This window comes from Pteronotus mesoamericanus, unplaced genomic scaffold (assembly GCF_021234165.1).
Source record: "Pteronotus mesoamericanus isolate MK-2021 breed Mesoamerican mustached bat unplaced genomic scaffold, CSHL_Meso_final scaffold_167, whole genome shotgun sequence".
NCBI classification, from domain to species: domain Eukaryota; kingdom Metazoa; phylum Chordata; class Mammalia; order Chiroptera; family Mormoopidae; genus Pteronotus; species Pteronotus mesoamericanus.
Window position 1 is genome coordinate 3,778,009 of NW_026555308.1, and position 26,239 is coordinate 3,804,247.

Below are 26,239 nucleotides of genomic sequence, written 5' to 3' on the forward strand. Positions count from 1 at the left end.
TTAGTTCTTGGAGCTCCTTTAAGACAGACATTTTGAAGTCTTTGTCTAATTTAGCTGCCATTTGGTCTTTCTCAGGGACAGTTTCTGTTAATTTTATTTATTTTTCTTTGGGCTCTACTTTTCCGTTTCTTTGTGTTCCTGGTGATTATTTTTTTTTGTGGAACACTAGACAGTTAAATCTAATAATGTGGTAACTCTGGAAATTAAATCTCCCTCTCCCCAGGGATTTCTTCTGTTGTTATTTTGTTTTATTTTTTTATTGTTGGCTGTCATGTGCTGAGGATCTGCCTGAGGCTTAAATTTAATGTTTTCATAGGTCTTTTCTGAGACGTTCCTTGGACATGCATAGTCACTTCCTAATTTTACCATGTATGCAGTTGTTTTGAACGTCCTAGTCTTTAATGTTTGGCTTCCAAAAGAAGAATATTGAAAAATGTGGTAGTTAATGAAAGGGCACTAGCCCTTAAAATATCCTAGGAGTCACTTTAACCAGAGGGGCAGGGGTTTGCAGCAATGGCAGGAAGAGAAACAACAATGACTGCCCTCTGGGATGAGAAGAAGCAATCAATAATTAGAGCACAGGTTCCAGATTTTTGTTCTTTTGCCCACTCTATTCCCACAAGCTGTGTGAAAGCCACTTCTGGAAATTGGTGCACAGCTGACTACTATGGGGTTAGGGGATGGGTAACTGCTGATATGCTACGAGCTGAAATTGCCTGAAATTAACCCACAATTTACCCATCCAAGTATTCCCCTGGAAGTTGCAAGCTGAACAGTCTGTAGAGTTCCAAAATAGTTACATCAGAGAGATTTTGCCAAAACAGTTGTTGTCCTGATGGGGGGAGGATTAATTCTGGTACGTCCTGCTCTGCCATCTTCCCAGAATCCTCCGCTGGAGCCAGTATTCTTGACTGGGCTTGATTCTTCTGTAGGTTGGACAAATCATGGATCCTTTTTTGTTTCATTATTCCATCTGTAAATGGAATTGATCTTCTCTCCTTACAGCTTGGACTCTTAAAGGTATGAAGGAAAGGGCATAAAGATAATTTTTTTGTTTCTCTGGAAAGAGACATGCTGTGGGTCAGTACACATTTTACCCCTGGAAGGAACAAGAATTGGCAATAAGGAAAGCACTCTTGCCTTTCATGATTTTTCATAGAGAAAAGTCACTATGGGAAGTTTGGGTGCAGAGCCATAGTTTTTTTGGTAAATCCTAGACTCTTGGCGTTCAGGCAGCCAGCACCACCACTTTTGATCCTCTCACCAGCAATGAAGTCAGTAGTGCTCTGACATTTAATGAGTAATAGGTACTGAGTACCAGGGATGGTAGGAAGCTCTAGAAGCAGAGTCCCTGCTTTCACAGAGTTTATGCAAACTGTCCAGTGTTCTGTGTTTGTTTCAGGACTCTGTTTAAGGAGAGCAGACGAGGCCATGGGCACCTGACATCAATCCTGTGAGTGTTTCTTTGTTTTTATTTCTCAAGACTACTGTCATTTTTATCTCCTTGGTGGATCTCCTCTAAACCTGTACTATGTTCATTTTGTACAGGGCCAAGAAGAAAGTAATAGGTCCTTCCAAAATCAAGGTGAAGGTGAGTCATCTTGCTCAGATCATGTGCCATTTGTTCTCCTCTTTCTCCAGCCATGCTCATGAAACCTCTTGAATGACCATGGCAGCTCATTGAGCTTTGCTGGTCTGGGTGAGAGCTCTTCAGGATGGCACTCTTGAGGTTGTACCAAGAGGCAGGCCAGGCCCACCAGAGGGGCCTTGGGTTGCTGGTAGGGCAGAGACCTGAGCCAGGCCACTTATTACCTTCCATCTTCAGTTCTAGGAAGCAGTACCCACTGGGCCTGTTTCCAAGGCCATTGTGGGATTAAAAGAGGTCTTCTCTCCAGGCTTCTGAGGAATGAAAAGCCCCAGCTTATGTTAGGGTATTATACTGTGATGACCTTTTTATGGAAGAACACACTCCTAGCATAGTTCAGGTTAGCCTGTAACTATAGAAGAAAGGACAGATGGCTTTGTTGAGTTTACCTAGCAGAAATGAAAGAAAGTACATGGTTAAAGAGTAGAGACTGAAAATGATCGTAGGTATTTCAGAAACCACTCGATGTAGTAGAAATTGCTGTTTTACTAAATTTTTATCAATTCATGAGGGTTTGTAATGCCTTTAACCATACGAGAAGAGCCTGGGAGAATAAGCTGTGCAAATTGTTTATTCCTAAGTATCTGTTGAGCTTCTACAATGTCTCAGACATACTGCATTTAGCACTTGGGTGTAGGAGTGATGAGATAGATCCCATTCCTGCTCCCATGAAATGACTTTTCTTTTGAACCCCTTGACAAGACAGGTGGTGGGAAAAACCAAGGAGGAAAAGGAAACTAATTCAAGGCAGCTTTCCTGTTGTGCATCATTTTCTGATTACAGCTAAGGAACATTCTGAGAAGTGTGAGTGCCACTAGGGACAGTGTCTCTGCTCAAGTCTTGCATTTTTTCAGAAACAGAAAAAAGAAGAGTTTCCCTGTGGGTGTGTGTACTTAGCAATGGAACATGCTTGCGTAAGCCCAGCCCCAGCCAGCTGGACATGTTTAAGTCCACATAGGTCTGTCACCTACTCTCTTTCCCCTTGTTTGTAATTGTATAAGAGGGCCTAATTTGGGACCTTGCGGTGTTCTCCTGCTTGCATTCTCACAACAGGGCCAGTGTTGACAACTTTGGTCATTTCTAAACATCAGCATTTCTGCTTTCCTTTAGGAATCATCTATTAAGCCTGATAAAAAGGTTTCCATCCCATCAGGCCAGATTGGCGGTCCCCTGGCTTTGCCTTTAGAACACCCGGGAGGAGGCCTGAGCACTGGAGCCGCAAACAGGGAGCTGTCATCCCAGGCACTGGGCAGCCTTGCAAATCCTGCTTCTGTCAGCCTGGAGGACTCATTGGATGGAGACTTGATCCATAATTCAGCCTCCTCATTGGAGGCTGTGTCCAAGGAACTGACTGTGCTGAACAGCAGAGCAAGTGGGAGCTCCGAGTTCACATTGCCTGCACCCTTGAAAGCGCCTGCAGAGAAAGTTGCAGGTGTTTTATGTACAGAAGAAAAAAGGAACTTCCCGAAGGCCAGCCCTTCAGCCCCACCATCCTCTAGCTCTCTGCAGTCACCCCTCAATTTTCTGGCTGAACAGGCTTTGGCACTGGGGCAGTCCTCTCAGGAGAAAAAACCAGAGAGTTCTGGCTACAAAGAGCTTTCCTGTCAGGCTTCCCTGAGCAAGGGCCTGCCAGAAGGGCACCAGTCCAAAGCAAAACATCATGGTTTGCCACGGACGTCTCATGCACCCCAGGCAACAGCTCCCCTGCCTGGCCCCCAAGTAAAAGTCTTTCATGCAGGCACTCAACAGCAAAAGAGTTTCACCCCTCCATCTCCGTTTGTCAATAAGCTCCAGGGCCCAAAGCCTTCCTCCCCACAGTGTCATCGTTCCCTCCTTCAGCTTGTGAAGACGGCAGCCAAGGGCCAGAGCTTCCATTCCTCCACACCAGCCTCTTCAGGAGGCACGCCAGCCTCTAGCAGCAGTTCTCATAAGGCCCCAACCTTGTCCTCTGCTGCCCTGAGCCATCCAGCAAAACAGCACTCAGCCAGCTCTTCAGGGCCATCTTACAAGAATAGCCCCTTTGCCGGCTCTATCTCTAAACACGGGATTTCTTCTGGCAGCTCTCCCTCTGGAGGAACACCAATCCCGAGCTCCACTTCTGGGAATCTGCTCCCCAGTGCACAGCCTCCGTCCACAGGACAGACTGCCAGCCGGCCTGTCCCAGGCTCTGCAGTGAAAAAAACGCCTGTTTCCCAGAAGCTGACCCTGGTGGCCCCTCCTGGTGGTCCAAATGGAGATTCTAGTGGTGGGACCCAGGGAGTGGCCAAGTTACTGACCTCCTCCCTAAAGCCCAGTCCAGTTAGCAGCGTGACATCTTCTACCTCCTTGCCAGTGAGTGTCTTTGTACAGCAGCTACCCTTATAGATCTTGTAGACAAGGCCGCCTGCCTTGCCCTGGTCAGGCAGTGAGAACTGATAGTGAAGGTCTGGTAGGAACAGTAAGCCCAGAAATAGGAGCAGGACTGGGCTTCTTGTTTTCTGTTCTTACCTTTCCTTTTGGCAAGAATCCCAAGAGAGCCTGAAACTTCTTAGGAGGATGACTGGAGAGAGGACTGGTCAGCACTGTGTTTGCAGGGAGGCTGTGAATCTGGAGGGTATGGAAACAGCCACAGAACTTTCCTTTCATAGCCTCCTACCTATCCATCTCTCGAAACAAGTCAGTAAAAACAAGACTACGTATCAGATCATTAATTATGTGGAGATGTTCATGCCATAGGAGGATGAGTACCTTCTGAAAGTTATTCCCTTGAGTGGATTTTGAAGGACTCTGCAGTTCAGACAAAGGTGGTCTAATGGAGTCCAGTGGTTAGTGAGTGTTTCCTATGGGGATTACAGAACTTTGGATGTAGGTTGGGGAAATGGGAGAGGGTATTTTTTTCATTTTTCAATATATAAAACGACTATGTGGTTGCAAAGATAAAATTATAGAAAGGTATGTTCAGTGAGGTTTCCCCTGCTTCTGTCCTGTTCCTATCACCCAGCAAGGGTTTTTCTCTGTTTCTTTCTAAAAAATACATACATACATTACATACATAGATTAATACATACAAAGGTGTGTGTGTATGTTTTATGTGTATAAATATACGTATACACATATTTCTATGTATCTGCATTTGTGGATTTCTATATATGATGCTCTTCCCTTTCTTTGTTGCATAAAGGAAGCATATTTAATATTCTACTTTTTAAAGTGAACACTGTCCTGGAAGACATACCAGGCCAGTTTAGAGACTTATCTTTCTTATTTGGGGCTGCAGACTAGGGTGCCTGTGGATTGGGCAGCCCAATATCTGTGTGCATGTCTGCACCCTGTGCATTAATAGGTTTGTTTTGGGAGCAGGCCATGGACAGGCTGGAGTTCTGACCCTTTTGTGTGTTTACTTCCCAGAAAGGAACGAGTGGGGCTGTGCTGCTGACCAGCTCATCGCCCTTAAATCTGCTGTCCTCATCCTACAAGACAGGCAGCCCAAAGCTGCCCGCGGCCGTGAACTCGAACTCCCTGGGGATCATTTCCCCATTTCCTCTCCGTGTGCTGTCCTTTAGCGCCGACTCCTCTGCCAAAGCAGGGGTCTCCAAGGATGCCATCGTCACAGGCCCTGCCCCTGGAACATTTCATCATGGCCTCAGCCACAGTAAGTGCTTGTCCCCTTCTCCTCGTGCTGGAGGCACAGAAGGTGCCCCAGGACTTCTGCTGTGATCAGTGAGTTCTGTTGTCGTGTACCAGGTTTCTGTGTGTGTCTGGTGTGTGGCAATGGGCTACATTCTTGGGGACTGTGCTGAGCCCCTCTTTGGGGGCTTTTACCCAGGGCTGGCTAGTAGGCCGTCTGGGGCTCTGAACCGCCAAGGCTGCTTTTCTGTTCTGTCTTCAATGTGTGTGTTTTGTTCTTTTCTCCCCTCCTGTTTTCTCTCAGGTCTCCTGGCTGGTTTGCACTCCAGCCCGCCCCATGCAGCACCTCTCCCACACGCTGCCGTGTCCACCCACGTCCCACAGAGTCTGCCAGGTAATTGCCAGGTCATCGGAGTGCTATGCGCACTGTGCGCCATTCCCCTCTCTACCCTGTAGATGCCTTGTCTGCTGCCAAAGATTCCAGTGTCTTCACCTCATTGTCACTGTGTTGTCTTGGTTTGTCCTTTGAGGCTCTGGCTATGTGAGTACTCAGAATGACACAGGCTTCCACTTTGTGATTTCCCCTGGTCCCCTGTCACTGGGTCAGCCTTATCCCATGCTATCACAGAGGAAGTCATGGTGACCTGTGTGTGAGGCGGAGGAATCCCCAGCCCGTGGCTACTTGGGGTGCTACAGGCCTTTAAATTCAAGCTGCTATACCTTCCAGTTGGTATCAGTTAACAGAAGGCTTTGTGAACTTTAGATGAAAAGGGGATGTCTAAGTAGTAGTGAAGTCACAATGGCAGGGTTTTCAGGAGGACCTGTACCTCTGATGTATCCAAGGGAAGAGCACTGTCAATTCAGATATAAAAGAGAGTTGGGGGAACAACAGGAGTTGGGGCAGTGTTCCCTTTTTTTCTTCCTGCTTTTCCCCTCTGAGAGCAGTGGCTCTCAGAAAGGGACCCTCTACACGCCCTAGGTTTATAGCTGTGAGAAGCTGGCACCTTTGTCATCAGCGACTGGCCTCACCTTGTCCTGGGACCTGATTCTTAAACATAGCTAATGGAATGCTGGTATAGAGCCTCAGGACTCTTGGCTTTGGACTATTGCTCTTACTACTCTAGACCTGCTCCAGAAATGACTAGGGGCCACATTGGTCAGGGAGAGCCACTCTTCAGGAAGCTGAGCCTGGAGCCACCCTGGCAGGCTGGTACCTGGAGGAAGTAAGATGGGGAACCCTCCAGCTGGGCATGCCCGAGACCTGCTGTACTGAGAACACTGGCTCTGACATTGCTCTGGTTTGTCCCTTCCAGATTTGCTGTGGGTTCCTGGCCCCCATGTCCCTAGGCAGATGCATTTGTAGTGAATGCTAGAGGCCATCTGAGTGCAAGAGTGGTTTGTAAATCTCCAATATGGAATTGCTGCTTTTCAGAGAATAACTGAGGGCAAAGCCTGTATCAGTAGTTGCTCCATTTCCCCCTGGAGAAACAGTAAAATGTAGTGGACTCACTCCAGAAACTGGTGGCTGCTGCTGTAGCTGAGATTATAATATAGGGGTTGCAGAGCTTCCTGGGTGAGAGCTTGTGGTTTTTCAAAAAGAGATTGCACTGTCTCTGCTCGCTTTCAGGTATGTTACCCTTTCAAACAGAAACAATAATTAAAGAGCCATTGGAAAGATGACTGTTGAGTCTGTGGTATTTTCAACAAAAAATGAAAAAATGATTTCTTTACCATTTCTTTCCTGTTTTTCCTCCAGATATTAAGAGGCTATCAGAAAAGCATATATGCTAAAATATGCTGAGTAGGTTCTTTAGACATTCTCTCCTTTAGACATTCTCCAGGCTGTAGGATTCCATTGAGTAGTTGTAAATAAGAAGCTCTCTGGGCATTTTAATTGTGTGACTTGTTTCTGCTTTGCTTGCTTTCTTACGTGGACTCACAATGCTAGTGCTTTTGAACTTTTCTTTATAGAAACGGAGGGGCTTTTCATGGTGAGAATGCTGATGGCTCCTTGAGTTCAGTGTGACTTTCAAATCTCATCATGGAACCCGTTTGCCACAGGATGGTAGCTGTAGCCAAGTTCTTGGCTATCTAGTCGTAGGCCCACATTGCATAGCAGAGGTGCCATCTGTGAGCACAGCACTCAGCAGCTGCCTTCATGGTGCACCGAGGGTCAGGTATGCTGCAGGCTGCTTGGTACAAATAACAACATACTCAAATCACCTTTGTCAAGTGTTTTTGGCTCGTTTGAACCTCAGAATACTCAATATACAGATGCTTTTGCTGTTTAAGGTGATCTCTTTGAGTTTTGGTTACTGCTGCCTTAAGGGAATTGGAGATTGAAAGATTTGTTGTTTTTGCTTATTCTTTTCCAGATGCTTCTCAGCTTCATGGGAAAGGGCCCAGTGTTCCACGGAAATTGTGACCTCTTCAGAGGAAAGGCTGGAAGCTGAACTAGTAGGTCTCTGAAATTGGATAATCAATATGCTTTTTCTGCCGATTGATTTTCTTCTGGAGAAGGCGTGAGTGCTAAGTGGAACGTCTCTTGGCACTTGTGACGTGCCTTCAGTTAGGGGAGCATCCTCGTGCTTCTCCAGAGGTACTGACTGGCCTGGTGATCTGGGCCTCGTGGCTTTGTTGTGGACAATCGTTGGAGGGGCGGCTCTAGGTTGGGGAGTGTACTGGGTCATGTTTGGAGCTCTGGTGGCAGGACTGAGCAGTTGGCACACCTGTGTTGTAAATCTGCCCAATCCACTGGCATTTGGTCAGAGTACCTCATGGCGCCCTACTTACTCGTCAGGGGCTCCTTTTGGGCACACTAGGATCCCTGGGTAGTGACGGTGTCCTTCCCATCCTCAGGCTGTGTGTTCAGTGAACAAAAACCCAAGATAATGCCACAGCTGAGAGATTTACCTTGTCTCTTTGAAAATTACTCAGAATACCTAGTGTGTGCTCATCGTGGGGGCCAGTTTATCCTCTAAACATGACAATGAAGCTCTTTTAGAGAAAAGACCTTTATAGATTCAACAATTGTGATAGGATTTTTAAAGACACTTATTTTTAGCTCAGTTTTCATCATTACCATTAAATGCATTGGATAGAATGGGGACTGTTCTTCGCACGTCATATTTTCGCATGTCATATGGAAGACATAATTCCAGTGCCTTTATGGTGGAGCAGAATTAGACACATGTACATTTGGCCCTCTGAGTGGATCTCAGATGAAGACCTTTTAAAAAGATGTCTGTACTTAGGACATAGCTAGTTTTATTTGAGGTTTTTATTGTTGCTCATCATAATCTGCGCCATCCTGACTTAAAGGTCACCTGGGACTCAAAATCCTAGGTCCCAATTCAGCCAGGGCCCCTGTTTTGTTTTTTCCAGAGTTCATACAGGTGGACCACAGAGCCCAAGGCATCCTTTATCTCTTTGAGGTTGAGGATATGAGGGGTTCCAAGTTACAGACATTCCAGTTTATTTTACTTAAAAATCATTCTCAGGCAGAGCTGCAGCTATGGGCCTTTGTGAAGCATCTGCCATGTAAACAGGCCTTGAAGTCCTAGGGCTCTCCAGGCAGTGGCACTGTGCCTGACTTAAGGGTGATGCACCACTGGACCTGGAGAGTATGTCAGAGACAGAGTAAGGCAACCCTGGAGCTCCCAAGTCATTCCGCTGTTCCCGTTGAACCACTGGCTGCTTCACGAGGAGTTTTAGGGTATTTGCCAGTCCTGTGAAGTGTGTGCCATAAGGCAAGTCTGAACTGACTGCTCCAGCTCAGTGATTTCAAATATCTTGAGAGTAAAGAGCCTCCTCAGAATGCATAGCTACATGGAGACACGGGCAGCTCTTTTAGTTCCTGATGCCCAGGGTCCAGTGCCCAGTGCTTCATGCTGAAGTTAGCCTGGTGTCTGGGGAGCAAGGCCTCTGCTCTGACTTACTACATAAGAACCAACATATGTTTCTCATGGGGCTACATGGGTTCCTTATCCTTAATTATATATACGTTTTGCAACGTGGATTTCCAGTTTGTTTACAGGATAGTCTTAGGAAGTAGCAAAAGAGCCAAAGAAGAGATTTGTATTGCTGAGCTCAGAGCAGTGCAGAGACCGCCCATGAGCTCCTTTTCTGCCCGAGACACCCGGTTCCCCCTTGCAGTGCCCCTTCTTCCCCACATACCATTGAGTGTGCAGCTGGAGCAGAATACCCTCATTTGTAGGAATCTAGTGATGCCTCTTGCCTCAGGGAAATGTTTCTTTGATGGGGAGATTTCTTTTTCTTGTTTATGCTTTATTTGTGGTAATGAAAGAGTGAATGACTTAGCCACGGCAAGGCAGATCTACAGGCAGAGCGGGCTCCGGGCCTGGGGGCTGCGGTGCTGCAGGGCTTTCCTTGGTGCAGCCGTTTCTTAGGTGTGAAAGGGGCTGTGGCTTTGGTGCAGCCACTGGGTTGGTGTTAGGGGGTGGTGTGGAAATTGTTAATCTTGTATAAAGCAACTTAATAAATTGTTTCAAGGTTTCCAATACTTTGTTTCTCATTCTTTTCTTTTTACCCTATTTGCTAACAGTTCTCTCTCCCATAGAAACTGGTAAGTGATTAGAACTGGTAAATACCCACATGGGATATCCATTTTGGCTGAAAGGCAAGAGGGAGTAGTGGCAATAAACCACACCTACAAAAGAGGAAGAAACACACTTAGCATGAAATTAGAGTCAAGCCACCGGGTGTTTATTTTTGCACTATAAGTGGAGTTCCCTATTACTTTCCATATTCTTAGGTAATACGGGAGATGCAGAGAACCCGAAATTCGTTTGGTAAAAAATCAACTACGCAGCACACCTTAAGTACCAGTTAAGAGAATAAGCAAGATTTGTAAGGCACTGAAGCTAAGGCTAACAGCAACACAGTCCACTATGAAAGCACTTTAAATTTCAGAACCAGAAAACAGTCTCTAATGGTGCGTTTTCCTGGGACAATCTGGCTAACAGAGGGCCAGACACTGTGCTGATTTCTTTGCGTCTTTTCTGGCACAGATCCCAGATCTGTCTCACCATTAGAAGTCTGATGGAAAGTAGGCTCTCAGCCAGACTCTTGGAGGGGCGTGAGTGCGGGTCAGCAGCCCCAGGGGGCCCAGTCCTTTGATGAATGTAAGGGTGTGTGGAAAGGAGGCCTTTCTGCCCTAGAGTTTCCCCATATGGTGTGTGAAGGCCAGTGCTGCATGAAGTGGCTCGTCTGCCTCGGTTCTCTTGTGCTTTAGTACTGTTCCAATTGCTTCCAGGTGCTACACAAAGAGTCTGTTGATGGGAGTGTGTAGGAAGAGGGAGAAAAAGGGGCTTCATGATTTTGAATCATTAAGAGGACGAAGCCGGCCTCTCATCTGGGTTGAGTGATGGTGCAGCCGGTGCCCATTCCATTTGTATGTGAACTGCACGCTTAGTAGCTTGGCAGAGAAGGCACGTTCAGCCCCTCATGGACTAGGAGCCTGCGCAGGGCCAGGGAGAAGACACTAGGGGTAGGTTATAGGGTAGGAGAGAGCCAGTGTCAGCTTTCAAGAAGACTGAGGGCAAGGCTGTGCCTACTTCTGTCCAGACACCAGGACAGCCAGCTCCTGGATGGACATATCCTTGTTGACATAGCGGTCATACTGAGCAGGGGTCAGCCTTCCATGCTGTAGGGCCTCTTCAATGGAGAACTTCTTGCCAGACTTCCTATCATGGATCACGGAGGACTCCCCATTGGGGCCCTTGACTGATATTTCCTCCCAGTCGCACTCCTGACTTCTGAGTTTCACAAACATGTTCCAGTCTATGAGGCCAGCCCGATGGGCTTCCTCTGGGGACAGCTCCCGGCCTGTGTCAGGGTCGATGACCACAATGGAGCGCCGCAGATGGTTCTCCCTCTGCTCCCTCTTGACGGCCACAGAGCCCAGGCGCTTCTGCAGTTCATCAATCTCAAGATCTTTGTCTTTGGAGAGTCTCTTGAGGTCTTCCAGTTCTCTCTCCAAGGACCACAGTTTGGAGTCGAGGTTTGTCCCAGAGTCCACTGTGGTCATGTTTCTTAGGTCTCGTGTTTCCACTGCTGCCATTTCAATTTCCGATTGTAACCTTCGGGTCTCCAGCTCCAGGTTTTGCCGCTCCAGCTGTAGTTTGTGGTTTTCTTCCCTAAGAAAGTCCAGCTCCTTGGATGACTTGGAGTTGTGGAACTCCAACTCTGACAGCTTGGCTTCCAGCCGGCTCACCTCTGCATCCAGTTCCCTCTTACCTCGGCTCTCTTCCTCCAAACTGCTCTTAAGCTTCTGAATTTCTTGTTCAGTGTCACCTTTCTCCACCTGGATGCTTTCAGAGAAGACCACCTTTTCCTTGACCTCCATCTTCTCCAGGTTGATGAGCTGCTTCTTCAGGGTCTCAAGCTCACTCTCTAGGACCTGCCGCCTGTGCCTTTCCTCCTCCAGCTGGAGTTTAAGCAGGGAGTGTTCCCGGGCCTGCTGGGGGTCCTGCTGCAGCACCACTTTCTGCTTGAGGGTCACCTTCTCTCGGGCTTCCCCCTCTTCCTTCTCCAGGTCAGCCAGCCTCTGCTTCAGCCGCTGCACCTCCAGCTCTGCCTCCCTGCGCGCCTGCCGCTCACGCTCCAGCTCCTCCAGCTGGCGCTCCAGCTCGGCCCGCCTGCGCTGTAGCCGCCGCAGCTCCCCGCGAAGGTGGTCAATCTGTCGGAGCTCCACGTCAATGCTCTCAGTGAAGGCGTCAACCTCAGCTCGCAAGCCTGGTTCTTCCTCATACCTGACTACCTCCTGTTGGACTACCTTTTCTTTTACCTGGGAAAGCTCCTCCTCCTTCTGTTTGATTTTCTCCTCCTGAGAAGCCCTCTCCCTTTCCAGATCCACTTGCTTTTTCTGTTCCTCTGATAGTCTGGCCCTCAAAGATTCTACTTCCTCTTTGGTTTGGGGGTCTTCCTGGAACTGGAGGATCTCCTGGACTACCTCCTTGGTCTGTACCTGGGGTTTAGTGTCTTTCAGGGACTGAATTTCTTGCTTGAGCTGGTAGATCTCTAAATCACACCTTTCAATGAGTCTGGTCTTGTCCACAATCTCCTCCCGGAGCCTCTGGAGCTCTTTCTCCATCTCAGGGTCAGTCTTATACTTAATGACTTCTTTTGTCACTTCTTTGACTTCAACCTGGGGACCCCGCCTCCTCAGTGCCTCCAGCTCACCCTGGTAGCTCTTCAGCTGTTCCTCGGCACCCCGGTACTTGCGCTCCTGCTCAACAAGCTCCAGGCGGAGGTTGGCCACTTCACTCTCTGCCTTGGGGTCTGGCCGGACGATCTCCCGCACCTTCTCCTGTACCACCACCTTGGCGTTTTCCTCTTCCAGAGCCCAAATCTTTCGGAGCAGTTCACTCTTCTCCCTCTGGTGGGTGCGAGCCTTGGCAGCCTCATCTTCATACTGGCGTTTTAGGTCACCGGCCTCCCTCTCAGCTGCCATGTCCTTTTCCACCTTGAGCACCTCCTTGACTGTGACCTTCCCCTCAGCCATGGCCCTCTCCTTCTCCAGTCTCTTCAGCTTGTCCTGCAGGAAGCTCAGCTCCTCCTCCTGCTTCTCCCTGCGCTTGCTCTCCCTCTTCTGGTCCTCCTGCAGCTGCCGATATTCAGCCTCCAGCTGGGGGTCGTTCTGCAGTTTCACCACCTCCTTCTCAGTCACCTTCTCCTGTGCCCGGTTCTTCTCCTCAGCCAGGGCTGCAATGCGCTGTTGCAGGAGGACCGCCTCCGCTTCCCGGGTGCCCTTCTGCCGCCTCAACTCCTCCAACTCCTCCCTCAGCCTCAGAACCTCATCGGCCTGGGATCTGTCTGGCTCGATGCGCAGGACCTCCTTGACTATGTACTCCTGCCCCCCATTCCTGGTCTCCTGCTCCAAGGCACGTAGCCGCAGCTGCAGTGCCTCTAGCTCCTCCTGAAGCAGCTGGTTTTTGTGCTGCTCCTCCATCAGTGTCTGCTGCATCTGCTGGAAGCTCTCCTCAAGTGCAGGGTCCGGAACCTTCTTTAGCACTTCTTTCTTCACCACTGCTTCCTGGGGGTTCTTATTCCGCAGAATCTGGATTTCTTCCTGGGCACTCTTGACCTCATTCTCCAGCTGCTGCCTCCGCTCAGTCTCCTCGTCCAGTTCCTTCTTTATCTTCCACGTCTCTTCTGCTCTAGAGCCCAGCTTGTTCCCTTGCTGGGTCTCATGCATCACTCCTATCTCTGGCTGCTGGGAAGGAGAAGACAGTGCATGGTTAAAGCCAGATTCTCCTCACAGACTGTTGCCACCTGGTCACTTGTGAACAGGTCAGACTGGTTGTCCTGTAATCTGCAAGGGACCCAAAATGCTGGGTTTGCAGGAGTTCTAGAGTTACTTTTAAAAATGGTAAAACATCCCTGGCTGGTGTGGCTTGGTGGATTGAGTGCTGGCATGTGAACAAAAGGGTCGCTGGTTTGATTCCCAGTCAGGGCACATGCCTGGGTGCTGGCCAGGTCCCCAGTAGCAGGTATGTGAGGGGCAACCACACATTGATGTTTCCCTTTTCTCTCTCCCTTCCCCTCTCTAAAAATAAATAAATAAAACCTTAAAAAAAATAAACTTAATAAAAAATGAAAATGGACTACAGCCCTGGCCAGGTGGCTCACTTGGTTGGAGCACTGTCCTGTACACCAAAGGGTCATGGATTTGATCCCTGGTCAGGGCACATACCTAGGTTGCAGGTTTGATTCCTGACTGGGGCGCATTGATGTGTTTCTCACATCAGTGATTCCCCCCGCCCCCCCACACACATTTTCTCTCTGAAATCAATAAACATATCCTCAGGTGAGGATTTAAAAAAAAAAAAGTAAAACAATTCAGGGTGTTTTTTTGTTTTTTGTTTTTTTTTACAGGCATCTGGTAATATATTTTAAAACCATATAAGAGTGTGAAGCGAAATCATAGTCTTCCACCTCTGGTCCTGTACTATTGCTAGAAGGGTATCTGTCATCTTACACGAAGTATATTTTTAGTCTGTGCCATGTTTATTTTTCTTTGCAAGTGGTAGGTCCCCTTTTCTGCACCCTGCTTGTTGCACTTAATGTATATACATATACAGAGACAGCATTCCACAGCAGTATAGAGAGCTCTACTTCACTGTTTAATACCTATATATGGACAGATCATCATTAAATTAGCCATTGCTAATGAATATTGAGTTGCTTCCAGTTTCTTGTTATTACGGTTCTGTCATAAATGTTACGGACTTTTAAAAATGTTACCTTTTACTGGATACTCAGCAAATGTCTGTCAGATGGAATACCTCAGTTATACTCAAGTCAGCAGAGTCATTGGCTTGGGCCAGTATTTGCACTCGTGCTGCCGAGCCATGTTTGCAAGGGGGACATTCCCACTAGCTTACAGGCTGTTTTCTTTGAGGCTTAGTGAGTCTTGTTTCTCACGTGTTGGGACAGTTTTGAGTAGGATGTTGTGTTACACTAAGATTCATTACCTGTTTCAGCAGATTCAGAGCAAACTCCAGGTTCTGCAGCCTCTGTCTGTTGATGGCACTAACTTCAGTGAACTTGGCGGCAAGAGCCGCTTCCTACAGGAGAGCATACAGCAAACAGGAGTCAACAGGCTAAGCGAGAAAGAGCCAGGAGACGTTTTGAAAAGCCTGGCATTTGGGGATAGAGGAGCTTCTTGCCCCGTCCTACCTGGCATTCTACAACAGTCTTATTCAGTAGAGAGAAAAATGGATTTAGTCGGAGGTCTAAATTCTCAGTGGCTTAGAGCAGATCTGTTTGAGCATTAATGTTGTGTAGAGGAAATAACCTCAGCCTCCTATGTACCTACTGGGTGCTGGGAGCAAAGTGGGAACCTCTCTAATCCACGGCTCTGACCCAAATACCTCCAACAGGCTGTCTTTCTAGGTATAGCAATGCCACTGCCCCAGAACAAGTTCATTCTTCTCTTACCAAACCTGTGTGCACCCAGGACAGCTCTCGGCCCAGTTTCCCTATTGCATGTACATCATCTCCGAGGTGTGCATGCCGTGCTCCCTGGAAGGCTGGGCAACTCCGAGAATGCCTAGCCACAGAGCTCACCTCTTCCCTTACTTTGGCAGCTGGGGACTGGAGCCTGGCTCTCTTGCTCACGTGGCTGCTCCTTCCATTCTCCAAGTCAAGAAGGGACCTCAGTTTCTCTGCTTCTAACTCATAGTCCTGGTGGAGAGACATGGCAGAGGGTAGACACGGTCAGTTGGGATTGGAATGTTCTCACAGTCCTTCAGCTGACTGCAGGGGTCTTCCACTCAGCTGCACCCTGCACTGACTGTCTGGAGTTTTTTAGAATCCTCAATACATAACAGTACATCCCTGAACAACATGTGAGACACGAAAAAGTATGCCCACAGTTCCCCTCCACCCCAGAGAGCTTCCTTTGGGCCTTCTCTGAATGCCTAGAGAGTGATGCTTTCTTCATTTAACTCACGTTACCACCTCCTAAATCATCTGGCTTATCAGTTTGATGACTTTATAATCCAGCAAGTGGATGGATGATGATTTACCTAGCCATTCCTCTGCTACTGAACACTTAGGTTATTTCTCGTTTGTCTAGTTTGCCGTTCTAAATAATGCTGTTAAAATGATTTTGTTTATGCTATACTGTTATTCTTCTGTATTTTTTTCCTTTAGGATAAATTCTCCCCAGTTTACTGCTTCAAACAGAAGAAACCCCTTTTCTGGCACTTGCTGCTTAGTACCATGTTATTTTCGCGTAGGGCTGTGCCAGTTTGCAGGGCTGCCAGGCCCAGTGCTTCTCTTCCCAGAGGCCCTGATGTTTTACATTCTGGGTGGATTTCACTTCTCACCTTGACAGCTTGCTGGTACTGCTGGGAATGAGTGCAGACTTTCTGTACTTCCTGTTCCCTTCTTGCTATTTCATCTAGCAGGTTCTGTAAAACAACAGAGACTTTAAAAATCAAAAGTAAATAAAAAAGAACACCTTGACCCGGGGTGGGGGGGGGCCTTTATAAATTTACTGGATTCCTTAAATCTGAAACTGTTCCTCCATAGTACAAAGTACAGTGAATGGTTTCCTTGTATGCATGTGTTTGTTACAAAGGTAGTTCTAAAGCCCTGTGAAGAAGGGCCAAGAAGATAATTATCTTTGCCTGGAAAAGAGTGTTTACTGCATGCTTCAACATGTCAGTCACTGTTTTAATATCTAACTTAGATTATTTCATTTAATCTTCCAACAATCCTGTGAGGTAAGCACCATCATTATGCAGTGTATGAGTGAGGAAACTGAGATACAGTGAGGTTCAATGACTTGCCCAAGAGATACGGGATTTTGGAAATGGGATTCTTCCCCATGCGGGAACCTCTTGTATTTCTGTAGCCATTTGCTCATTCAGCCAGCCTGCACTGAGTGTCACTTGGCCAGGACCCCTGCTGGGCATTGTGGAGGGAAAGGTTAGCATGGCTGTTCTTTTTCTCAGAGAGTTAGGTGCTAGGAACCAGGCAGGGCCAAGGTGCCATGAGATCATAGCTCTGCCAGGGCAAGTGGCAGCCACTGCCTGGCTCCCCTCCACCAAAGGGCTGGCTGACTCTGATCACTCCCTGCCCGCCGCCCCCGCCGATGACTATGCCTATGAATGCAGAAGCAGTTGTCTTACTTTCTGATTCCTTAGCTTGGTCTCCATCTGGCTGAGGCTGTCTGTTTCCTGTGGCTCGTAGCTCGGGATGTTGGTCAAGAACTGGAGCATGTGGTTGTAGCCACTGCAGTAGTCATCATAAGCAGCCCTGGCACTCCGCAGGCTCTGGGCCCTACAGAGCACAGCTGGTCAGGCCTCTGTCACTGCTAGCAGAAGCCTCACTAAAAGCTTCCCCTGTCCCTTTTTAAAGCAGTCACCTGTGTTCTTTTTGTGTATGTTCAAAGTCTGTGGGGTGAGGGGTTGGGCGGTGGGGTGAGGACCAAATGTAGTTTAACTGGAAATAATCTAAACATTCACTAGAAAGGGAGGGAATAGGTAAGCAAACTATGGAACATTAAGTTCCCACATCTCTCTGAGGAACAGGCAGATAGGTGCATGTGTAGTGAGGTGCAGGGATACTTTGTAGTACAAGACCTAAATAACACACAGGTTAGGAAATCTTTTTTTTTTTTTAATGTTTTTTAATCCTCACCAGTGGATGTTTATTGATTTGAGAGAGAGAAACATTGATCAGTTGCCTCCCTTATGCGCCCTCACTGGGAATCAAACCCACAACCTTTTGGTGTGCGGGATGATGCCCCAACTAACTGAGCCACCTGGCCAGGGCTAGGAAAATTTGGAACTCACCAGAAGTAAAAACATATCAAAATGTGTGGGACACAGTGCTGAAAGAAATATGTGGAATTAAATGTTTATGTTAGAAAAGAATGCTTCCAAATCAACAATCTAAGCTTCCACCTTAAGATATAAAAGGAGCAAATTAAATCCAATGTAAGCAGCAATAAGGAAATAATAAGCAGATATCAATGCAACAGGAAACAAGAAACTAAGAGAAAGATCATCAAAACCGTAACTAGGTTCTTTGAAATGGTCAGTACATTGATAAACCTCAGAATGAATGATCAGGGAAAAAAACCAGAATATACAAAAACAAAAAATAAGATTTAACATCAGGAACGAGAGGATATTGCCTCAGAACCTGCCAGCAGTAAAAGGATAAGACAACATTAGGAAAAACTTTATGCCAATAAATGCAACAACGTGACAAGACGGACAAATTCCTTGAAAGGCACAGACTACTGAAGTTGACTCCAAGAATGAGATGAACCAAACAGTACCTATTTAAAGAGACTGAATTTATAGTTTAAGTCCTTCACACACATACAAAATAAACTGCAGGCCTACAGAGCCACACTGGTGAGTTCTCCCAAGCATTTAAGGTAGTAATATCCATTCTATACAAACTCTTTCAGAAGACAGAAGAGGAGAAGGGAAAACTTACTGATTCATGAGGCTGGCAAAATATATGACAGGAAAAATAGCAAGATACAGTGTACGTGATATGTTGTCTTCTGTGTGTTATCCGCCTACCCCAGCTTGTACAGAAAAGGTTGTACACCTTTTTGGAAGGATTCTAAGAAACTGGTAAAGGTGCTTATCTTGAGGGAAGGGGCTGGTCATCATAGTCACTTTGAGCGTTTTCCTTTGTATATGTATTGCTTTTTTTCAAAAAGCAGAAATTATTTAGAAAACAGCCTTTGGTGGTGTCAGTGAAGATCCCACTCTTGTGGCCTCAAGGCAGACTAGCTCAGCCAAGGCCACTCTTGGCCCCACTCACCTTAGCTCAGCCTGCTGGCGGAGGTTGTCGAAGCGCTGGCCCAACTTGTGCACCTCGGCCTCCTGGCGCTCCAGGTCAGGGCAGTGCTCCTGGAAGCGGCTGGCCAGGGAGCTGGAGCACTGCTTGGCTGCCTGCAGGTTCTGCTCCACCTCCCTGAGAAGGGACTTCTGGGCCTGGAGCTCAGAGGCAATGGCCTGCAGGGTAGAAAGGCCAACGGTGAGTGCTGTGGTCAGAGCTCCCGCGGGCAGCTGCCAAGACAGCACTGCCCCAGGCGCTTTAAGGTGCCTGCTTTGGTGGGGGTAAGCCTGGGCCTAGGAAGGGACTAGGGCCTTGCCTCTGAGTTTCTCCTCAAATCTGGTAGCCATTTCTGCAATGTTCCATTTTGTTACAGTGAACACAACCAGGAAAACTAACCTACAAACTCAGTGGTTGGCAGCATGTACCCTGTGATCCCAAAGCCCAGGGTCCCCATACTCACCGCCAGCTCTTGCCTCTTGCTGTCCAGGGCGCGGCCACTCTCAGGCACTGTGTCATCCTGGGTCAGCCGGTTCTCATATGTGGCTAGCACCTCCCAGCCCTGCTGCAGACTCTTCTCCAAGCGGTTGGCAATGTTGACCCTGAGGATACAGGTCAGGAGTGAGGGGGGTGCCTGCCTGGTTCCTTGACCCCGTGAGACCTCCCTGCCGCCCACCTACAACCCACTTCTCCTGGGCTGAGTCCAGCAGCTGCACCAGGCGCTCATATCTGCGGTTGGTGTCCTCCACCCGGGTCCTTAGCAAGGGTGCGCTGCCACTGCCTGGGAGGGCCTGCACGAAGGCCTCACACTCGGCTGTGCTGCGTGCCTTCTCAGGCTCAATCCGCAGCAGCTCATTGGTGATGTTCTGTGGAGACAAGAGGCCCTCCTGTTGGCCACAGTTGGGCAGCCCCAGTGTCTTGCAAGCTTCAGAGTGCAGGGGAAGCTGCTGGGGGCAGCTCTGATTGCAATGCAGAGGCCACCACAGCCCTCCCTGAGCCTCGTGGGGGTAGGGGGGGGAGGTTCTGGAGTCTGCATTTGTACTGAGCACCCCAGGGATTCTGAAGCAGGAGATTGCTTCACAAGGGTGTGAAATTAACAAGTAATTACCAGAGTAAACACTCAAGTTCCAAGCACCATGCACTATCATTTCATTCATCTTTGGGGGCAACCCTAGGATATAGGTACTTTTTCTCTCCCTTCTCATAGCTGGGGACCCAACAACTCCAAACTGCCTAGGAAGGGACGTGGGGAGGTCCAGACTCTGCTCCCACGCCTTCACCAGGCATCCTCTAGGCCTTAACTTGGCCTCTACCAGCTGTGATGTGAGGGCACATCAAAGGTCACTGCACTTCTTGGAGCCCCGTACCTCCTCTGTAGACCCAAGAGTGATCACCCCTGCCACAGAGGGTGCCTGAGGGCTAGGGAGACTGTGTGTGAAAGAGTGGAGCAGTGGATGCTGTTGGCACCCGACCACCTGGCACTGCAGGTCTCTTGCTTGGCTTGGTGCTGAGCTGCTCAGGCGATGAACTGTGCAGAGGCAGGACAAGCCTCACCAGGCCTCTCTTCTGGGGCCGTGATCAAAGCAGAGCGCCAGGGCTCGAGCACCTCCTTGATCCCTGGCTTTGCACAGCCCCCTTCCCCCACACCTCAGGAATTCTTGTTACACATGGCAGGTGGTCCCCATTAAACACCCACACCCCTGGGGAGATAAGGCCTTGAGCAGGGACCCCAGAGAGCCTGGGGCCTAGCCTATGCCCCCAGCCTGGTGTGGCACCTTAAGGTCCTTGGCCCGCTCAGCACTGTCCTGAACAGCCCGGCCTTGTTCCAGCGGTGGCCGCAGGATCCCCGTGATAGCCTTCTCCTGCCGGTCTAAGTCGCTGGCCACCTTGTCCAAACTGGCCAGCAGCTGCCGCCCTTGCAAGTCAGAGGCATCTGCCGGAGGGAAATCAGAGTCAGGTGGCAGATGGGGGCATGAGTACCAGGGAGGGGACCTAGGAGGTCAGTTGAGTCCTCCAAGGCTGGCCCAGCCCCCCATCCTTGCCGCACCCAACCTGTGCTGTCCCATCTGCAGTACAGAACACGTGTTCAGTGCTTCCTCCCTGTGCCCGCACAGACTTGGGCAGTGGCCTTGGCACCCACCTCCAGGGTTCTCTGCCTTCAGCACCTCATGCCGCTGCTGGAGCGCACTCCTTGTCCCAGCTGCCTTCTGCCGCACGCTTCGGTACTGGCTGCTCAGGCTGTGAGAGCAAAAATGGGCTGGGGACCCAGGGCAGCCTCCTGCCCCTCCGGCCAGATGCAAGACCCTGGACTTTGGATGGGCAAACACCCGACTTCCATCTGACTCCTTTGGGCTTTGAAAAGTTAAATCACAATACATATAAAGGGTTTGCTGAAACACTGCTCTGTCTTTCCTCATGGGTTCAGATGGACCCTTTCCTTCCTTCCCTCTTTTCTGTCTTCACAGCAAGTCTTATTACCTAAAGTGATAAACCTAAAGTGATAAACACACCTAAAGGTGTGTTCCTTTGTCTTCCCTACCAAGATGTTACCCCTCAGGGAGTACACAGGTGCTCAGTAAATACTTGGCTGAATTAATACATTTTTAAGGCATTCCTAGAATCACTCATTCAACAAAGTTATTGGGCCCTTACTGTGCACCAGGTACTGAACAAGGCCCTGGAAACAGTAGATCTCAAGGAGCCCCTGCCCATGAGACCAGCACATACATAAAGCACCCAGATGAAGAGCAGGACGTGCAGTGGGAGGGAGGAGGTGCTTGGGAGCTGAGAGGCAGCAGCACTTCTGGAACCAGGGGGGAAGGCAAGAGGACAGTCAAGGGAGGCTTCACAGAAGAGGTGACCCCAGAGCTGAGGCCAAATCTTGAGCCAGTCAGGCAGTAAGTAGGTGTCCAGGTGAAGGGAACAGCATGTGCAAAGGCCCAGAGGCACTCTCAGAGAAACTGCTCACTGAACTGTGCCCACAGCTGGACATTCACACACAGCAAGTCAGCCTGGCTGACAGGATCTGCTTCTGTCCCATGCCTCCAAGAGGGTGCAGGTGTAGGGGTGTTACCCAGGGCTGTGAACAGGGTCTGAGGGGCCCAGGGGCGGAGCCAGTCCATCCTGGCTCCCTCCTTTGCCTGTACCTGTCGGCCAGAGCCAGGGCCTCGGGGTCAGTGGGGGGGATCATGAAGCAGACGGCGGGGGCAGTCAGCTTGTTTCCCGTGCTGTCAGTGAGGTCCCAGCTCTCCCCATTGTTCCTCTGCAGGGTGTAGCTGTAGCCCCTTGAGATCAGGCCCTGGTGGGGGCAGGCCAAACAGTGAGAAGGCACAGACAGACTGCCTCAGCCAGTGGCTTAGGAGCCCAGAAGCCATCTTGCCCCTACGCCCCTGCCCCGCCCCATTTCTGGCATCTAAAGTCAACCCACCTCTCAGATCTTCCCAAGATGTTGTGCCATAGTTGGGAAGGACTGAGGATATCCACCCCATTCCTAGTCCGTGTGGTCTCTCCCTTCTTCCTTCCCAGGCCTTTACCACTCAGGCCTGGCCAATGAGAGAATGACATTGCCCCCCACCCCCACTACCACAGTGATTGGTTTAGGCTGGTACAACTCAAACTGGGCCAGTGAGAAGCCTCCCTGGGACCCCTCTGGAGTGGCTGGGGTTGATAAGCTGACAGCACAGAAGGCCAGGGCAGCTAGGGACTGGTTGTAGGAGAGACTGGCAGAGAGTGACCCCCAGTAACAGAAATGAGCACAGGTTCCTGAAAATGTTTGAGGCCCTGTATTCAGTCATGTCACCCCTAAGACCTTTCAGTGACACAAAGAGGCAAATTTGGACCTGGCCTGCCTGGGGCACCTGGGCAGCAGCTCACCTGGTCACACTCAAAGTCACAGAGTGCCTCCACGGGGATGGGCTTGAGTGGCGTCTCCCGGCGGTACTTGAGGGGCACCACCTGCTGCCCTCGCTTCTGCAGGCCCTGCACCACATGCTCGTACTTGTCCAGAGCCTTCTCCTGGTCCTGAACACAGGGATGCCCTGGTGAGACCGTGCAGCCTCCCCCGGGGCAGGGGGGAGGTGATGTGCAGCAGGTGGGAGCTGTGGAAGAGCCTGCTCAGGGCTGAGGGCAGGGAGGGGACATGGAGAGTCACTGGGACCATCACTCACATCCAGCTCCCGCAGCAGCAGCTCAATCTGGTATTGATCCTTGAAGTCAGGGCTGTATTTCTGGTTCAGGTCTGAATCCACCTTGCGTAGCAGCTCCTGAGCATCCTTCACATCTTTGTGGAACTAGGGAAGACCGGTTGGCCCAATCACAAACATGAAATCACTAAGACCCCATGGGGCTAATCCTGGCTGTGGCTTCACGTCCAATCCCAGTCAGGGCTGGGCCTCTGTGGCTTGGGGACACCCCCAGCCCTCCACTGCCTGGCTTCCTGGAGGGCCTCCCCGGGAACAAGCCAAGTCCCTTCCCACCACTCCAGTTGACATCACTGCTATGACGTACTAACCTTCATGTACACACTAGTAAGCACTTGGTTCTCTTAAGTTCCATTCTTCTTTGTGTCAGGGACACCATGACAATGCTACCTATACTTCCATTTTTGTTACACAGAGGACACGCCTCCCCACTTTGTTCTAGAATATTCTCTTGCCCATTCTTCAATCCATCAGTTCTGGAACCATCATTCCCTGTCAGCTGTCCCCTGGGCTGCAGCCATGAATGGCATTAGGGATCCCTATGAAGCTCACAGCCCAGCAGTTACAGCAGAAGACACCGAACCATGAGTTACAAAAGTGTCGTCTGAGTTCAGGTGTCCCCAAACCACTCAATCATAAGAGTCACCTGCAGCTCTTGTTAAAAAAAAAAACACATTCCTGCCCTGGCTGGTGTGGCTCAGTGGACTGGGCACTGGCCTGCGAACCGAAAGGTCACCAGTTTGATTCCCAGTCAGGGCACGTGCCTGGGTTGTGGGCCAGGTCCCCAGTTGGGGCACATGAGAGGCAACTGACAAATGTTGCTCTCAAATATCAATGTTCCTCTTTCCTCTCTTTCTCCCTGCCTTTCTCTCTAAAAATAAATAAATAAAACCTTAAAAACAAAACAAAGACAAGACATTCCTGGCCCTGGCTGTGTGGCTCAGTTGGTTAGAGCATTGTTCCAATACACCAAGATTGTGAGTCTGATCACTGATCAGGGCACATACAAGAAGCAACCAGTGAGTGCATAAATAAATGGAGCAACAAACTGATGTTTCTCTCCATTAAAAGTCAATAAAATACTTTTAAATTTTTCTATGAAATAATCAGTACCCATCAACAGATAACTGGATAAACACGATGTGTCTATCCATGCAATGGAATATTATTTGGCCATAAAAAGGAATGGTGTTTCGATTCATGCTATAACGTGGATGAACCTTGAAAACATGTTCAAGTGAAAGAAGCCACCAAAGGCCACATATCTTTTGATTCCACTTACATGAAATACAGAGAATAGGCAAATCCAAAGAGACAGAAATAGATCACAGATTACCAGGGGCTGGGGGACAGAGGAATGGGGAGTAATTATTTAGTGGGTTCAGAGTTCCTATTTGGGGCGATGAAAAAGGTTTGGAAAGAAAGTGGTTTGTTGCCACACTGTGAATTTAATGACTGCCACTGGATTGTATGCTTGAAAATGGCTAAAATAGCAAATTTCATATTACATGTATTTTACCAAAATGAAAACCCACACATCATTTGTGGGCCTCCCATTGACCTGGTGAACTCACACTCTCCAGCCCTGGCCCCCAGGGAAGACTGACAAGGGCCAGGCAAGCTCAAGGCACAGCCATGTACTCCAGCGTGGGCAGTGGGAGGCCCAGGAAGGCCGCTCTGCAGGCTCCTGGAGGGAGCAGCACCGAGGCCAAAAGTAAGCCAAGTAGGCGCTGCGTGCTGCCACCAATGGGGCCCCAGGGCCGGCAGGTACCTGATGGTAGTCTTCCATGTACTTCAGGTGGCTCTCCTCGCAGATAAGTAGGTTCAGATACTCCTTCCAATCTGCATGCACGGCCTCCATGTGAGCCTGCCAGGAGAAGAGGATGGTCACTGCTGGGCAGGTGCCTGGGACACCAAAAGGCATAGTGGGATTCCAGACCAGAGAATGGCGGGGGAGACAGCATCTGGCATCCCACATCCGTGCAGCTCCCACAAAGGAAGCCAGCCTCTACGCAGGGGTAAGAGGAAAGAGGGGACCTGTCAGGGAGCCAAGGAGGGCTGCATGGTCAGGTGCTTGTGTTGCACACTGCACAGGGGACAAGTAGGGGCTGTGCCCGCCTAGACAAAGTGGTGCTTTTTAAAAATTTTCACAAAGGCACTGTAGAGAGTTGAATGGTATCTCCACCCCAAATTCATGTCCCCCAAGCACTCTGAACGTGACTTTATTAGAAAACTGGGTCTTTGCAGATACAATTGGTTAAGAATCTCTGGATTTAGGATTAGCCTTAAATCCAATGACTGGTGTTCTTATAAGAGGAGAAACACAGGGCAGCAACCATGTGAAGATAGAGACGTAGAGAGAAGGGATGCAACCCCCAAGCCAAGGGATGCCGAGGATTGCCGACAGCCATCAGAAGTAGGAGGGGACAAGGCAGAATCCTCCCCTAGAGCCTTCAGAGGGAACAAGCCTGCCAACACCTTATGTTTACACTTCTGGCCTCCAGAACTATGAGAGAATAAATTTGTGTTGTTTAAAGCCACCCAGTTTGTGATCATTGTTACAGCAGCCCCAGGATACTGAAACAGGTACCATACAGGCTTCAGAAGTCCGGGGGCCAAGAGCAGGATGAGGCAAAGGATCAAGACAATGAGAGAAGACAGGGTCAGACCGAGACGAGAGGGCAAAATAGACAGACAGGCAGGCGGACATAGGACATAGGACTCCCCTCTACCTTGGGGGCTGCCCAAGTCCAGGTGGCCCACAGCAGAGGTTGTCCTCGGGCCTCCGGGAGGAGGCATCCCTTCCCAGCGCACACACACCTCAATGGAGTTCTTCCCAGGGTGCTCAGCAGCCAGGAGCTGGTCTCCCTCGCTGTGCAGCTTATTGATCCTCTCCTCTTTGACCTCCAGGTTCCGGTTGATGAAATTCTGCAGTAGAGGGGCGAGGGACATCAGAGGGGCTCAGCACCCAGCCCGGCATCCCTGTGCCCCCTCCTGGGCCTTTGCCCCCATCCGTCAGGTCCCAGCGCCCACCTCATACTGACGCCGGCGGCTGGGGTAGTCGAGGTTGCGGTCACTCCAGTCGTACTGCATGCGGCCCTTGGCCTGCTGGTCCAGCCAGTACAGCTCGTTGGTGCAGCGCTGCATGTAGTCCTGCAACGAGCTTAGGTGCTGCTGCCGTGCCTGCGATGCTGCCTGTGGGGCAGGGGAGAGCCACCTGAAGTACAGGGCTGAGGTTTCCCGCCACACCTGCAGTGTCTGGCTCTAGCCCTGCTGAACCCTCCACCTTGAATAAGTCACTGACCCTCCAAAACCCATTGATTCATTCATTCGGCAAACATTTACTCAGCACTAAGTGCAGGGCATTGCTCCAGGCACGGGGGATACAGCAGTGAACAAAACAGACACAACCCTCACGGAAGTGACATTTTTGTGGAGCCTCAAGTTTACTCAT

General features: G+C 49.5%; 2 protein-coding genes across 7 annotated transcripts in view; one reads left to right on the forward strand and one right to left on the reverse strand.

Moving 5' to 3' along the window:
- UBN1 (ubinuclein 1) overlaps positions 1-9,598 on the forward strand; it is a 63,072-nt gene extending 53,474 nt beyond the window's left edge. For 4 of the 5 annotated variants that reach the window (XM_054589549.1, XM_054589548.1, XM_054589552.1 and 1 more), the window contains 6 exons: positions 1,403-1,453; positions 1,549-1,591; positions 2,756-3,976; positions 5,033-5,276; positions 5,556-5,645; positions 7,627-9,598. In XM_054589549.1, coding sequence (XP_054445524.1) covers positions 1,403-1,453; positions 1,549-1,591; positions 2,756-3,976; positions 5,033-5,276; positions 5,556-5,645; positions 7,627-7,676 — 1,699 coding nt within the window. In that variant the 3' untranslated portion in view covers positions 7,677-9,598. The remainder of the gene's footprint in view (positions 1-1,402; positions 1,454-1,548; positions 1,592-2,755; positions 3,977-5,032; positions 5,277-5,555; positions 5,646-7,626) is intronic. The other variant, XM_054589551.1, reaches the window with a different exon arrangement.
- Positions 9,599-9,970: 372 nt separating this feature from the next.
- The window catches only part of PPL (periplakin), a 45,686-nt gene continuing 29,417 nt past the window's right edge, over positions 9,971-26,239 (reverse strand). The window contains exons 7-22 of one of the 2 annotated variants that reach the window (XM_054589547.1): positions 25,819-25,980; positions 25,606-25,713; positions 24,557-24,652; positions 22,753-22,875; positions 22,460-22,606; positions 21,733-21,884; positions 20,727-20,824; positions 20,362-20,519; positions 19,274-19,452; positions 19,050-19,188; positions 18,572-18,765; positions 16,915-17,065; positions 16,108-16,191; positions 15,344-15,460; positions 14,749-14,841; positions 9,971-13,484 (exon numbers count right to left, since the gene is read on the reverse strand). In XM_054589547.1, coding sequence (XP_054445522.1) covers positions 10,824-13,484; positions 14,749-14,841; positions 15,344-15,460; positions 16,108-16,191; positions 16,915-17,065; positions 18,572-18,765; positions 19,050-19,188; positions 19,274-19,452; positions 20,362-20,519; positions 20,727-20,824; positions 21,733-21,884; positions 22,460-22,606; positions 22,753-22,875; positions 24,557-24,652; positions 25,606-25,713; positions 25,819-25,980 — 4,662 coding nt within the window. In that variant the 3' untranslated portion in view covers positions 9,971-10,823. Of the gene's footprint in view, positions 13,488-14,748; positions 14,842-15,343; positions 15,461-16,107; positions 16,192-16,914; positions 17,066-18,571; positions 18,766-19,049; positions 19,189-19,273; positions 19,453-20,361; positions 20,520-20,726; positions 20,825-21,732; positions 21,885-22,459; positions 22,607-22,752; positions 22,876-24,556; positions 24,653-25,605; positions 25,714-25,818; positions 25,981-26,239 lie in introns of both variants that reach the window. The other variant, XM_054589546.1, reaches the window with a different exon arrangement.